General features: G+C 56.4%; 1 protein-coding gene across 6 annotated transcripts in view; it reads right to left on the bottom strand.

Annotated features, from left to right (window-relative positions):
- Window positions 1–629: 629 nt before the first annotated feature.
- MYT1L (myelin transcription factor 1 like) overlaps window positions 630–13,880 on the bottom strand; it is a 142,506-nt gene continuing 129,255 nt past the window's right edge. For 2 of the 6 annotated variants that reach the window (XM_042982600.1, XM_042982601.1), the window contains exons 18-20: window positions 8,492–8,595; window positions 3,761–3,904; window positions 630–3,464 (exon numbers count right to left, since the gene is read on the bottom strand). In XM_042982600.1, the coding sequence (XP_042838534.1) occupies window positions 3,324–3,464; window positions 3,761–3,904; window positions 8,492–8,595 (389 nt within the window). In that variant the 3' untranslated portion in view covers window positions 630–3,323. Of the gene's footprint in view, window positions 3,465–3,760; window positions 3,905–4,892; window positions 5,003–8,485; window positions 8,596–13,880 lie in introns of those variants that run through there. The other 4 variants (XM_042982602.1, XM_042982603.1, XR_006216070.1 and 1 more) reach the window with 4 other exon arrangements.

Raw genomic sequence — 13,880 nt, 5'->3', positions numbered from 1 at the left:
CAGGGCCGATCATGGGGGTGACACAGTGCCCAGGGAAGGGAGCTGCAGGGGCGCACAGGGCATCGCTCAGAGCACCTGAGCCGCTGGGCCGTGGCTGTGAGGCTAAGCCAACCTCGGCAGGGTCTGCAAACCCACTGCCCTGCCCTGCCTCCCGGGAGGCAGAAGGCGGCCCAGGACTGCGCAGGAACACGGCCGTCAGGCCCCAGAGCCGGCTGTGTCCCTCAGGGTGTGGGATAAGGGAGAACCGTAAAGGAGGCTGTCGGCTCGGCCGGAACGTGTGGATACGGTGCGAGGAGGACGTCGTATCGCGTGTGGTAATCGCGCTGTGGTTGTGCGGGACAACGAGCCTGTCCCGGGGGACACCTGCGTGCAGACATGACGTGTCCTCACAAGAGCGAGGACAGGAGCGGAGGCAAACGTGGCCGAGCGGCCTCGCGCGGCAGCAAGGGGCAGGGAGCGTCCTTAGCTGCGCGGACGGCTTCGAGAAACCATCTACGGGGAGCCGTCGCGGAGGGAGGCGCCCCCCTAGAGAGGCCGACCCTGAAGCCACCGGCTCTGGGGCCACTGGCTCCTCGTGGGCCCAGATGCCGTTTCCAGACTCAAGTGAAGACGCGGACCCTGGGTAGAGATCCATCGTGCTACAAATGTGGCAACACCGTTTTTATTTAGAGTAAGATGTGTTAACATCCAGCATGACAAAATTTGTACAAAGTTCACAATTTAAAAATGAAGTATCACTGCAACTTGTGATTCCACACATTTATAGCAAAATGAAAGTGTCAACAAACCCATGCCGTGTAGTACAAAAATAAATCAAACTTCAGTTCCACAGAGAGCACAATAAATATTTATACAAAATTCTGTCTTCATAAATGGTTACTTAAATTAACTCAGAAATGAATACGAACAATAAGTTATAATAAATAAACTCTGATGACTCACAATAATTCTGTATGAAAGGTCAGCATTCTAATATGTGACACTTTGTGATCCCTATATAATAGTCACAGATAACTCTTGATTGGATATTATGTACCAACGTTAGATGAGCAGCAGATTTGTGCTTAAAACCCCTTTCCATTGTACATAGGTGATAACGAGAAGAATCCGGAACTGATACTAGCTATTACTCTACTAAAAGCATTACTATATTGGCAAAGAAGCTGCGGACACATCGCGGCAGGGAAACGCATTCGCCCACACGAACGGCAGGGCCCCCCCGGGAGCCCAGGGCCCCGACGGCGTACACGGCATCGGGTGACCGAGAAGCACCTCGCTTCAGCTCTCGAAAAGGCAATTCTGAGCACGGCAGCTGCAACTAATCGCACAACAGAAAGAGGGCGCTCTCCAGGGCGGGCGCTGCAGGGCCCCGGGAGGTCCGTCATCTTTCCCAGCTCGTTATTAACGTCCTCGCGGAAAACTGTGAGCGTTTGTACAGTGGACAGTATAAAGTGCCGCTGGGGGTGTACATATATTTATACACATATATATACCGAGGTTGAGTATTGTATCAGTATTTGCTGTGAGATCCCTGTAATCTCCCTTAGCAACATCGTCGGGTCAGCCGTGAGGGCTCCTGTCATCTTTCCAGGGCCGGCCTCGCGAGGCTGCTGACCCCGGGAATTGCACACCTCCGTACGGATATATAGGACAAGGTAAGTGCAAATAGTCGACTGGCACGTTGTGGGGACAATGACCCTGTAAGTCCTGTTCTGCTAAAAATATTTTTTTTTTATTTTTACAAAACCCATCTTTTTTTTTTTTTTTTCATAACAAAATTTTAAAGTACTTCTGTACTTCCTGCATAACATCAAGACATGGAGGGAAGAGATGCCGTTACATGTAACTCAAGTCAACACCAGAAGACACAACACGCCGTCCTAGGGACTACTCGGAAGGGGAGGGCGCAGCAATGAAAAGTGGTCTTATGCATACATATAGTGCAGTCATTGGAAGAAAACAATCAAATCTCCAAGTATAAGCAAGTCTAGGATGATCTAGTGTAAAGCAAAAAAGTGCTGAAGTATAGGTAATTACTCTTAAAATCTGATTGCATTCGTTCTTAGAATAGGTCGTGACAAATCAAAGAGCAAGGCTCTGCAAAGGCCCTGTGGTCGCCGGGTCTCCAAGGGAAGGTGGAACAGAAAGGCCTGTGTGCGGGCACTCAGCGTCGGGCGTCCCCGCTGAGCTGCGCTCCGCCGCCCAGCAGAAAGCGCCCCGCGGTAGGACTCCCGCCTCATTTGCCTTATTCCCCGAATGTGAAGTCATAGTAACAGCAACAACGACAGTAATAATTTCTAAAGGTGGAAAGAGGGGAAATAAATACTCTGAAATTATCTCTGAACTTAAATTAGAGCACACAGGTTCTGTGAGACAGACGCCATTTGCAAGGACAGACGCTTCAGAGGGGCACACAGCTCTCGGGGAGATAAGGGGAGGTTGCTCCAAAGTCTACCGACACTGGAAAGGGAAATCTTCGCGCTGTCCACCTCTCATAAGCCCCTGTCTTAACTGCAGTTCCCAGAGGCACACCATGTAATGCTCAGGAGTTAATTTAAAAGTGCTGTTTAAGCTGCTTTGAATCTTCTGCCAAGTTTCCATGGCTTGATGTTGTCTTACAATAAATTACTTATCTCATTTCTTACAGTTAATCCATATGCCATTTCCTTGGAATGCAAAAAACCTCATTTATTGCCCCCACCATACACCATCCTCCTAAAACAAACAAACAAAAAAATCACATAATATTTCCAAGCATTGTTCAAAAATAAAGCATTTTTTTGCAACCAATTCTTGCTATGAAACAATATGCACACAAAATGTTATTTCTTAAATTCCATAAAATCCTCCAACATGAGGCAAAATGATAATGTCTAAAAAGTGGCTGCGGGGTCACCACATGATCATTCAAAGCTGGGTTTTTTTTTTTTTTTGTTTTTTGTTTTTTTTTTTTTGTCCATTTCAGTTCAAAATACTAAAACATTTAATCACTAAAGCATTAAAAAGAATTTACACTCTATTTATTTTGATCCGCTTACCTCTTCAGAAATATATATACCCCCAAATGTGCATACATTAGCAGCTATAAACATTACATGGCATATCACACTATGTCAGCTTATATGAAAACGTACAAAATGTGAATGTATTGAAAACTATTCTGCAGGTACTATCTTTAAAGCAAGACATAAAATCATTATGAAGTCTTGTAAGCGTCACACTGTTTCAAACAGAAATAAATATAGAACACTTTCTGGTGAATCACAGCAGCAAAGAACAACAGGTCTCCTTTTAAACAACATCCCGTCACCTACAGCAGCTGCTCAGACCTGAATTCCTCTTACAGCTTGCTTTATATTTTCCAGTAGGGCTTTATTTTCTGGGCTCTGATAACGATCTTGATTTGTATACATGTCCGTCAAAGTAGTCACGTATGCATCAAAATTTTGTTCATTGATTGGATCCTACGAGATATTAAATAGTAGTTCATACACAACTTTTACTTTCTTAATAGGATATTCACATCAGCATAAAATAGTATCATAGCATAGTGCCGCCGTCTTTACGCTACGTAAAAGGCCTACTCAGAGCGTAAGTACTTAATCTTACGGGGAGCGCAGGATCTGCCCCACCGGTGCTTCTAGCCGCTAGCGCTACGGTTTTGGGGGCGGTGAGCGCAGACATCCAAAGTGTGGAGAACCATGAGCTTAGGCACAGAAGCAGACAGCGACTGCCTGTACGCCCGCCCTCAGTCACTTACCATGTGCGGCAGCTGGATGTTGGCTAGGCTGTGGATCAGGGACTGGCTCAGGTTGGCCAGCTCGTGCAGGAGAGACTCATTCTGCTGCTCGATTACTTTGTTCTCCTCTTCAATGGTCTTCAGGCTGCTCTCCATCGTGGTGATCTAGAAGGCACAAATTTGTGTGCCATGTAACAGGAGGGCGGGCCGTGGGGTGCGTGTGCCCCCACAGCGGCAGGCCTCGGCAGCCCGCCACCCAGAGGCCTGCTTCCCCCAGAAAGGTTTCGACGGTAAGAAGCGGTCGTTTTAAGGGTCCCGTTCTTACGCTTTTGATGCATTACCCTCGAAAATTTGCTAACTCGGCTACCGCTGCTTGTCTTTCCGGGGAGCGGCCGATGGGCTGGGCCGGCTTTTATTCTACGTTTTCACAGCTCTGTCCTCAGGCAGGACTATCACCGAGGACCTCTCCCACGAGGTCGTCTCCAGCGACTACTCTGACCCCAACAACGCTGGGGCCAGCTCGTCCTGTTCAGCCTGAATCTAATTCTGCCCCCGGTTAGGTCCTAAACTGTAAAGTTACTCGTGAGGCAGGCGGCTGTCTGGTCCACAGGTGGCAGTGGGCCCTCGTCCACCTCCACGGGCGATCGCTGCCCCCTCCCCCCGGGTGGTACGCAGTAGGCGTTCTCCGCATCTGCAGGTGGAGACATGACCGCCTTCCTGGACTACCTGAGGCCTACCGGGCTTCTCTTAAATGAGAGGCTCAGGGGCCTTAGCGCCCCCCGGCCCTGCCTCCAGCCCACAGCCAGCGCTCACTGACCCAGCCCGAGCTGCCCCCACCCGCCTGGGCTGCTGGGCGTGCACGCAGCCCGGGCGAGGCAGGCAGGGCGCGCGGGCGACCCAGGGCACAGTTAGGGCCCAGGAAAACGGGCACCTGAACCCGGTTCTTCACGGGGAAGCCGCCTTCGCCCCTGAGTTACTTGCACCGCCCCTCAAACTCTGCCCCCTCCCCCCCCCCCCCCGTTCCTCACGGAGCCCTTCCCTGCTCCCGTTAGCCCGCCTGCTGCTTCCTCGGAGAGCCAAGACCCGGGGCCTAAGGGGGGCCGCGGGCCGCAGCGGCGCGGGGGTACACGGGAGGGCTCTGGAAAACACCCACCCACGAGGATCTCCTGCAGGGATGCGCACCGTGTTCCCACAAGACCTCGGTTACTCCTGCACCGCTCATCAGCTCGGGCCCAAACTAAAGTGACCCGCCCCGGAAACACGTGGAGTTGGCCGCAGGGCAGGCTGCTGAGCAAAAGCAGGCCCCAGCCCCGCCCACCTGCCCCAGCCCCGCCCCCTGTCCCAGCCCAACTTCCTGTCCAGCCCCGCCCTCCTGCCCCAGCCCCGCCCTCCTGCCCCAGCCCCAACTTCCTGTTCAGCCCCGCCCCCTGTCCCCGCCCCGGCCACCTGCCCCAGCCCCAACTTCCTGCCCCCGCCCCATTCTTCTGCCCCAGCCCCGCCCCCTGCCCCGCCCCGCCCCCCTGCCCCAGCCCCGCCCTCCTGCCCCAGCTGTCTGAGGGTGGGGCTCTCCCCTGCTCTGGGAGGGGCTGTGGAAGAGAAGGAGGCGGAAGCGGAGACCTCGCCAGTCCGTCCTGGAGCCAGTAGGGAAGCGGCTGTTGTGGCAAAGCCCAGCGGAAGAAAGGCCAGAGGTAACTCTGGTAGAAGGGGCCTACAAACCAAGAGGCCTGCACTGGTGGGGGTTCCAGGACTGGGGGTTTGGGCAGCCGGCCAGCAGCCTGGTTCTGCTGCCCATGAGCCATGTGGTCTCGGTCCCCTCCCTGTCCTCAGCTTGGGGACAAGGACACAGGTGTCCCTATCTGACAAGCACATCCTCTCTAAATGCTTGGGGAGCATCTAATCACTGTGGCAGAGCTGGGAGGCGCCGGGAAGGCCTGTGTGTGTGCATTCAAAATCTAGACAAGACTTGAGTGAAAAATGAGATTTATAAGCAAAATAGATGTAGCTAAGAATCACTGATTTGAGAATATTAGAAACATATGTAAGTCTTCATACTGTTCTGACCATTTCAAATGGAGAGACCGCCACTTTCGGTCTCCAGTTCTGGACCTGGGACCCGGGGAGAGGCTGGGGCCAGACCCGCCACCCAGAAGATGATCGGAAGCAGCAGAATCTCTTTCCACACTGAAGACTTGCATGCAGCCCCAGCGTATGAACAGGCGAGGCAGCACTGGGCCCAGAGCCGCGGGCTCGGTCCCTGTCTCTCCGAGTCACCTGGGCAGGGCCTCAGGCCTGGATTTGCTGGGTCGGGGAGAACAGCAGGGAACGGACCATCTCAGTGGTTCGTCCGCCCAGACTGCTGGGCTGCGTCCCCTGTGGTGTCTCTGTGCGGCCTGGTGGCCCCGGGAATGCTTGCCTTTACCTCTGGTCACTGATAAGGAGTGAGGGTGCCAGGGGTCATGGGAAACCCAGTGGCAGGACTACCAACCTTCTGGCACTTTCCGAGACAAGGTTGGGAGGCTAACTGTGCCCTGGCCAAAGTTTAGAAGGCAAAGGCACTCAGGGGCTGCTGGGTAGCGGGGCTCTTGTGGCCACAGCCTCATTTGTCCCTGAGCGCCGACTGGGGGTGGGAGGCTGCCAGGAATGAGCACGTATGCCTTCCTCCTGAGGGACACCAGGTCCGGGCTGCTCCTGGGCTGCTGAGTGCTGTCTCCGTGGCCGACTGACCGTGTCATCATTCAGCTGACCTGCCCTGCACCCTCCAGCCCCGGAAACTGTGGGCTCACGGACCCTGGCTCAGCGTGCTGCCGTCCCTTGAAGACACCGGGCTTGTATTCCAGAGACGAGGAGCCACCGAGGGACAGCAGCCAGGTCAGTGGGATACATGTCAACCCTTAAATTCATTTTTGACGCTGGAGGCGCATGGACGCCTCCAGGAGCACACGTTCCCATGGGATGTCGGAAAGCCCCAGGTGGGCAGTGGCAATCCACACGGGGACAAAAGGACCAGCGAGGGGTGAGACGAGTGTGTGCACAGGGGCCTGTCTCTGCTCCGGATGTGCAGGGCTGCTGGGAAGCTCGGGTCTGGGGGCGCCCAGCGCCTGGCCCTCGTCCCTGCCCTGGCTCCCGCTGCTGGGCCCCATTTCCAGCGTGTGAGGGCTCGGCCCCGTGAGCAGACACACGGGAAAGCTGCGTTTCCACTGCAGGGCCGGCCGGGCACGGAGGTGGGCAGGAAGGAGGCCTTCCAGTGGGACACGAGTGCGTTTTGTCAGAATGTGGCCCGGCCGGCTGCGGCTCACCGCCCAGGACGGGTGGGGGGTTCTGAGTCCTCAGGATTACGAGCGCGAGCTGGGTCGATCAGTGTTCAGGCTTCCACCCGTGGGAGCAGAATACAAGTCCGGGAAGGTGCTTTCATTGGACCCAGTGAAACAAGTCACTGCAGGTGTGCGGGCTCACGGGGGCCCCTGTGGCCCTAGAGTCCTCCCGGGGCAGTCACCTGCTGCGGGCCTCTGACCTGGGGCCGGGCACGGCCCTGCATGCGGATTAGTGCTAAGGACAATGCCCAACTGGTAACCAGAGTGAGCCCTGGCGAGGCTGCCGTGGGCCAGCAGGCTGGCGTGGAAACGGCTCAACAGAACAGTCGCACCGGAGAGAGGACGCCCCCGCTTTGCGCTTCCTTCCCACTCAGGGGCACCCATGGGGTCCCTCTGGGCACTCCGGTGGGGACACAGCCTCCCTGGAGGTGCGATGCCGCCACGGACGGAGCCAGCCCGCTGCACGGCAGAGCTGTGACCCCCTACCCGATGTGCCACAGGCCCGCTCTGTGGGCGGCCAGGAGGGGTCCGCGGGGGGAGGGCGTGCAGCCCTGGCTTCCTCCAGGATGGACGTGCCTCGCTGCAGCTGTGACGGCAGCACCCACGTGCGCTCCCAGAGAGGAGGCAGGGTGCCTGGGGTGCCGCGTGGGTGCCGCGTGGACTCGGGGACGGGGCTCGGAGCTGCCACGGACGGGCCATTGGCCTCGGCTCAGCCAGTCATGTGTAACGGGACAGTGATGACACTTACCCCGTGGACCACTGTGCGTGCAGTGGGACTACACACCACGGCTGCTGCGGCCAGGTATCCAGTAGGTGCTCAATAATGGCTGCTCCTTCCTTCCTTCCTTCCTTCCTTCCTTCCTTCCTTCCTTCCTGACACTGGGCACCTGGGCCTAGGACCCCCGTGAACGGGCAGCCTCTCTCCCTCCCTCCCTCCCTCCCTCCTTGCACTGGGTACCTGGGCCTGGGACCCCACGAACGGGCGGCCTTCCATAAGACCCTGGGGCCAGGCTGCTCCTCTCCGGGAATTATGCTGTCTCCCTAGGTAACACAGTGACCACAGGACATTAGGGCCTGCCGTATCTCAGGAGGAAAGCAGCTCATGTGCAGGAACGGGAGACCCTCCGGGCAGGACTGCTCGCCAAGGGCATTTCACTCAAGTGTGTGTTGGGGCAGGAAGCAGGGGGCTGGCGGTCACTGTGCACCAAGGGTTCAGCCACCAAAACAGCCCACGTCAGCAATCAGGACATGGGATGAAAACGGGGTGGCAGATAGGGGAAGGGGAGCACGTGACCCCGGCCCGAGCACTGGAGCATCCCCGGAGCCCCAAGGCTGAGCGCTGGCCTGTCCCTAGGCCCAAGAGCTGGCGTGTCCCCGGGTCCCCGGGTCCCTGGCCCGAGCGCACACGGTGGCTAAAATTGAGGGCTTCAAAAACTGTTACCTGAGTCCTGAGTTTGATCATATCGGCTTCCATCTGGGAGTTGGACTCGTTGAGCTCCTTGATCTCTTCATCCAACTGCTTGATTTCTTCATCGTTCTCTATGCCTGTAAGGACAGAACTGCGTTCAAGCATCGTGCGTGTAGACACAGCCACCGTTTTGAGTTTTCTGTGCTCTTTTTATGTTTGGGACTGGGTTTTCTGGAAGAAGAGACTCTTGGGTTTATAGAATAGCCCAGATTGCATGTTCTTCCAGCCTTACAACCGAGGCACACAGACCCCTCTCCACCGTGAGGGGGCCCGTCGGGGACAACCGCCCAGGGCCCCGCTGCCCCGTCTACGTCGTGGAGGTGGGCTCACCCCCCTCAGCCCGTTTTCAGTCTCTCCCTTGTCACACCATGGACACATCCGAAAACGAGACCAACAGCGTCCCTGCCCTCGCCAGGCCCCGCAGAGCCGCTGACATGTGACCACACCTGCAGCCCGAGCGCCCGGGGCCCCCTCCCGCCAAGACTCGTGGCGGCTGAGGGGGACTGCGGGGGTCGTCCCCAAAGGGCTCTCTGCACACGGGCCACGTGACTGACACAAACAGGAAAATGCTAGAAAACATGCGTCTGCTGCTGGGACCGCTGCGGCTGCGGGGCGATGGGGAGTATAGGCTGCACCAGCCCCCCGCCCTGCCCTGGGTGCCCTGGGACCGACCGCCAGCTGTGGCCTCCTGGGGCGCCGGGGCCAAGTTTCTAGCTCAGGTGGCTGCTTGCTGGCAGTGGAAGGCGCCAGGGCGGAACGATCCAGACCCTTTTTCGTTCTGGCCTGTGGGTCTTTTAAGGCTGAATGTAGTCAAGGGAAGAATGGTAGGAGTCCCACAGAGACCCTCACCCTTGACAGCCCAGGACTCGGGATTGCCATCCGTGGTCACATAGCTCAGCAGCGGAGGCTGACTTAACGCTCGGACAAGGCGCGCAACCCAGGCCTCGGGGCCAGAACAGACGCCCTTCTCCAGTCTGCAGACAGAAGGGGGGCGGCCACCCTGGGAGGGAAGGCCCGGGACACCTGGGGCCCTGGCCCACCCGGCCTCCCCACCAACGCGTCCGAAAGACAAAGACGGAGCGGTGGGATCCACAGTGTTGGGTCTCAGTTGTTGATTTTGGTGAAATGGAAAAGAAAATGGACATCGGAACAGTAGGCGATCTTCCTGAGGTGAACCACACGCGCAGGTCTTGGGGGAGACACGGCCTTTCCTCTGTACAGCAGAGAGAACACGCGTGTTCGGCTTGATTTCTGGGTCCACCACCCTTCCTTTCCAGTCTCCTCCACAGACCCACCCTGGGGGCTAAATTGCAAACAAGCAGATGTTGAACCTGTGGAGCTCCCCCTGCTCCCCCCCCCCCGAGGGACCAGCTGTGGCCCGCTGACCCCAAGGCTGGGTCTCGTGGCCCTGGCTCCACCATAGAGGCCTCAGCATGTGTCCCCAGCCATGTCTTACAGGGTCCGGAACGTCACCAGCAAAGCCTCCCTGCTCGCCATCCCACGTATGTCCCAAAGCTGTTCACGGGTCCAAGAGGAAATCCTTCCAGCGATTTGAGCTGTTACATTTCCCCCCTTTTTTATCTGTGACCAGACTTCCTTGGCAACTCTCTCAGTCAGGGCTAGGCTGATTGAGTCTCCGCATGTGGTCCTGAGCACACAGGAGGGCTCGGCCCAGGGGTGGCTGATGACATTATTGTTTCTGGGGACGTTCGGATGCGCCTGGAGATAAGAACACGGGTGCGTAAGAATCCTGATTTGTAAAGCAGCTAGACTGTGAAGCAGTCTATCCGCTAACACGGATTGGCCACGCCAGCAGCCCAGGTGCACGGAGAACATCTCTCACACAAACGGACCTGGGGACCTGTGTACCGACGGCCCTTCCAGCCTGTGTCTGAGCTGGTGGATTTTCAAAATGAATTTCGGTTAAGGTTTCTGAACAAGTGCTTCATGTGATACCTTCTGCGGTTTTTTAGGTCTGAACAAACTTAAAACTTCGCTTTTTCGGGCTGTATGTCATGTTTCTGTGGATCCAAAAACTGCATCAGCGTGAGTGTGGTCTCGTTTCTAAGAGGCACGGGGAACCTTCCTGTTTTGTGCCGACCCCTGAGGGACCCCTGAGGTCTGTCTCATCCAGATTCAGGTGACTTCTGAAAGACACCATTATTCACGGCAAAGCCTTCTCTCTGGTGCTCGCAGGGAAGGGGGCGTCTCCCCGAGTCCCTCTGGTAATAGCCTCTCCGTCCTGTGTGCACCGTGCAAAGGAAGAGCCATCAGCGAACCAAAGAACTGGTTTCTCTTATACGTCAAATGAAAGGTCTAGATTTTTATTTGTGTGTGGTGGCTAAAAGTGTGGAAGGCTAGACCTGACCATGTTATGCGGTGGAGCCTGTGCGGGAAGGCTGGTGTAGCTCTTCTTGGGGACCCGTCCTGCGTGGACCCTCAGAACTGTTTGGTCACGACGTCTGACTCTGGATCATTCCTGATAAGAAAAGGATGCTCTGCGCACCTGCCTGTTCCCAGCGTCAGGGTGGCACGTTTCCGCTGATGGCGTCGGAGTGGAATTGTGACCGAAACAACTCATCTGAGGTCAGGCGGGTTGAAGATGACCGCGCTGTCACAACGCCCAGAGGACTGTGGGGAAAATCGCACTGGCTTGTTGGAGGCGATGTCAGCGGTAGCCAAAATAAGCTGAAGTTCGTAAAACCCCCCGACGTGTCAACATCTTTCTCGTGGGGCTGCCTTCTAGCAAACGAAAGCTTGGAACAGTTTTGAGAAAGCTCTGAGAAGAGAATGTGGTCTCTGGAAAACGGGTGACATCTTGGGGGCCCTTTTACTGGTTTGAGTTTTTACAAAAGAGTGTCCAGCAGTTCCTACTTTCTACTTAACTTTCCTGGGACACCAGCTTTCCTGGGACAGCCGCAGAGACCACACGACCTGAGATATTTCCCGGACACTGGACGCATTTCTGACCCGCCCCGCTGAGGGGTTTGAGAAGCCACGGCTGTAGAGCCTGGATTTTGAAACGTGACAAACCCGGGACCTAAATCCGTACCTTCCCACGGAAGAGTTTGGTGATGAGTGATTTTCGTAGTCCTAAACTTCAAACTCCTCCATTGCAAAAATGGTCCCTCTCTGGGGACCAGATAAAGATAAGAGATAAATTAATCTATAAAAGACACGGGAGTCAGACTCGAGCAGCGGGGGCTAAAGGAAGCGGCTGGATAGCAAGTGTTCCTTGAGAAGCCAGTGTGGTCTCCGTGGTCACCTGTCTTCAGTGAAAAGTGACAGAGACTGGTTTTTCCCGCTGACCTTGCTGCAGGCTGACAAATAATTGAAGGGAAAAGGAAGAGTGAAAATACTGTATGTGGCCTAGCACGGTGGGCTTCCAGTTCTGCTGAACTGAAGAATTAAAGACAAAAATTCCTTTTTGTAAGTCTTAACTTGGTCCTCTAAATGTTTTATTGTAAGTTCAGCTTCCAAAGATACGTATTTTCAAAATTGTATGCTGTGGAGCGCTTTAAATAATGTCCATCAGAGCCTTGGACCAAAGAGTTTAGTCCATACGATTTACGAGCGACTTGCACTGCACGGACCAAGCGGCAACTCAGGCGTCATCACCAGAGCGGCCTGCGGGTCAGATCCACTTTCTGACGGAAGTCATATCATTGCACGTCCAGTAAAAATACAGCAGGCGGCCCTGTGCTGACCTTCCCATCTCTGAGTTTTCTTCTAGGAGCGCGGGATTCACGGACGGACGACCGTTAGTGCGTCTGTGAAACAGGACAGGGTGCCTGCCGCGTCTGTCCTGTGCGCTTGGGCGGCCCCCCGCGTGCCCGGGCGGTTCCCCCGCAGCCCAGCATCCCGGCCGCCCCTACAGCGAACATTCTCCTGTGAGGGTGGCAGGGACAGAGTGGGGGGAAGGTGGACGGGATCTCAGTCCCTTGGGCTCAGGAGAGAGTCCAGAGAATTCCAGCGTCTGGAAACAAATTTCCTCAAGCTCTCCGCATGCGCCTGCCCCTAGGACACCCCCGAGGCCCCAGGTCATGGTGCGGTGCCTGCTTCTGGAGACGGGAGAGAGCGACCGGGGCGCAGCGCGCTTGTCCGTATCTCAGGGCAGTGGCACCTCTGCTGGGTCCTCGCCTGCAGGGAGGCTGAGCTTAAGTGTGTCAGCGCCTGCAGCGGGCAGCGGGCAGCGGGGACAGAGGCCCGCCCGCGGCCTCCGTGTTCGATAGATGTCACAGCCCCTTCCCGCAGCCTGACTTCTGTGACAATCCAGGGAGGAAGAAGGAGGGCTGCCTCATTTCCTTCTGTCCTTGGCAAGACGGGGACAAAGATCCAACAACAACAACAAAAGAGCAAAAACAAAGGCGAGGACAGCTGGGCTGGCGGCGGCGGGGGGGGGGGGGGGGGGGGGGGGGGGGGGGGGGGGGGGGGTTGGGGGGTGGGGAGCTGCCTGCTGAGGGGGCAGGAGGGGCTCTGCAGAGGGGTCTGAGCAGAGGCCACACCTCCTGCTGCTTTGAGAGCTGTTCTGGGGGATAAAGAAATCATGGCGACCTTTAAGTTTGAAGAATAAGGAGAAGGGGGGAGGCGGAGGAAGAAGAGGAAGGAAGGAAGGAAGGAAGGAAGGGGGGGCAGGGTCCTGGATTTCAGCGCCAGAAGGGAGCTTCAAGGACACTTAGAAGAGCTCCTTTTTACTCAGGTGAACACTTGACGGAAGGTGCTGGAATGCCAACACAGAAGTAGCTCAGCCAACTGAACAGTGGTCTCCTTGAGGCCTGCGCGCTCACGGAAGAGCCGGGCGTGGAGGGAGGGAAGCTTCTGGCCACGTTACCCGCGAAGGTGTTAGAGCATTGTCAGGCCAGGTTGCACTCAAGATATTCGAGAAAAGAGACAGAGACAGACTGTTTTCCACATCTCAGCGGGGGCAACGCCGCGACCAGATCTCTGCACGTGGCAGGACGGGGGCGATCCTTGTGGAAAACGGCGTGTTCTGGCCCGTCCCCGGGAGCGGCAGCGCGTTTCCCCCGTGCTTGCCTGTGGGTCAGCGGCTCAGGGTGATGCCCGACCATCCTCGCCTCACGACACAGCCTCTGCACCGAGAGGAGTGTCCCCAGGGGTCACTAAGAGGTGACTCTGGTCCTGGCACGAAGAATGTCCAGACAGATGAGAAACTCAGGCTCAGGAGGACCCGGGTCGGTCCAGCTCCCACCTCTCATGGCTGCGTGACCCGAGCTGCCTCACCCTGGCGAGAGCGAGACAGAACACGTCCCTGCACCTGGATCCCGCCTGCCTCCCTCCGCACGGCCCCTCCTTGGGTCTGTTTTCTGTCCTTTCCTTCTCTGCACTGACCCCCAGCCCGCTG

The sequence above is a fragment of the Panthera tigris genome, chromosome A3 (genome assembly GCF_018350195.1).
Source record: "Panthera tigris isolate Pti1 chromosome A3, P.tigris_Pti1_mat1.1, whole genome shotgun sequence".
NCBI lineage: Eukaryota > Metazoa > Chordata > Mammalia > Carnivora > Felidae > Panthera > Panthera tigris.
The sequence above is the reverse complement of the archived record's forward strand: the minus strand, read 5'-3'. Positions and strand labels throughout refer to the sequence as shown.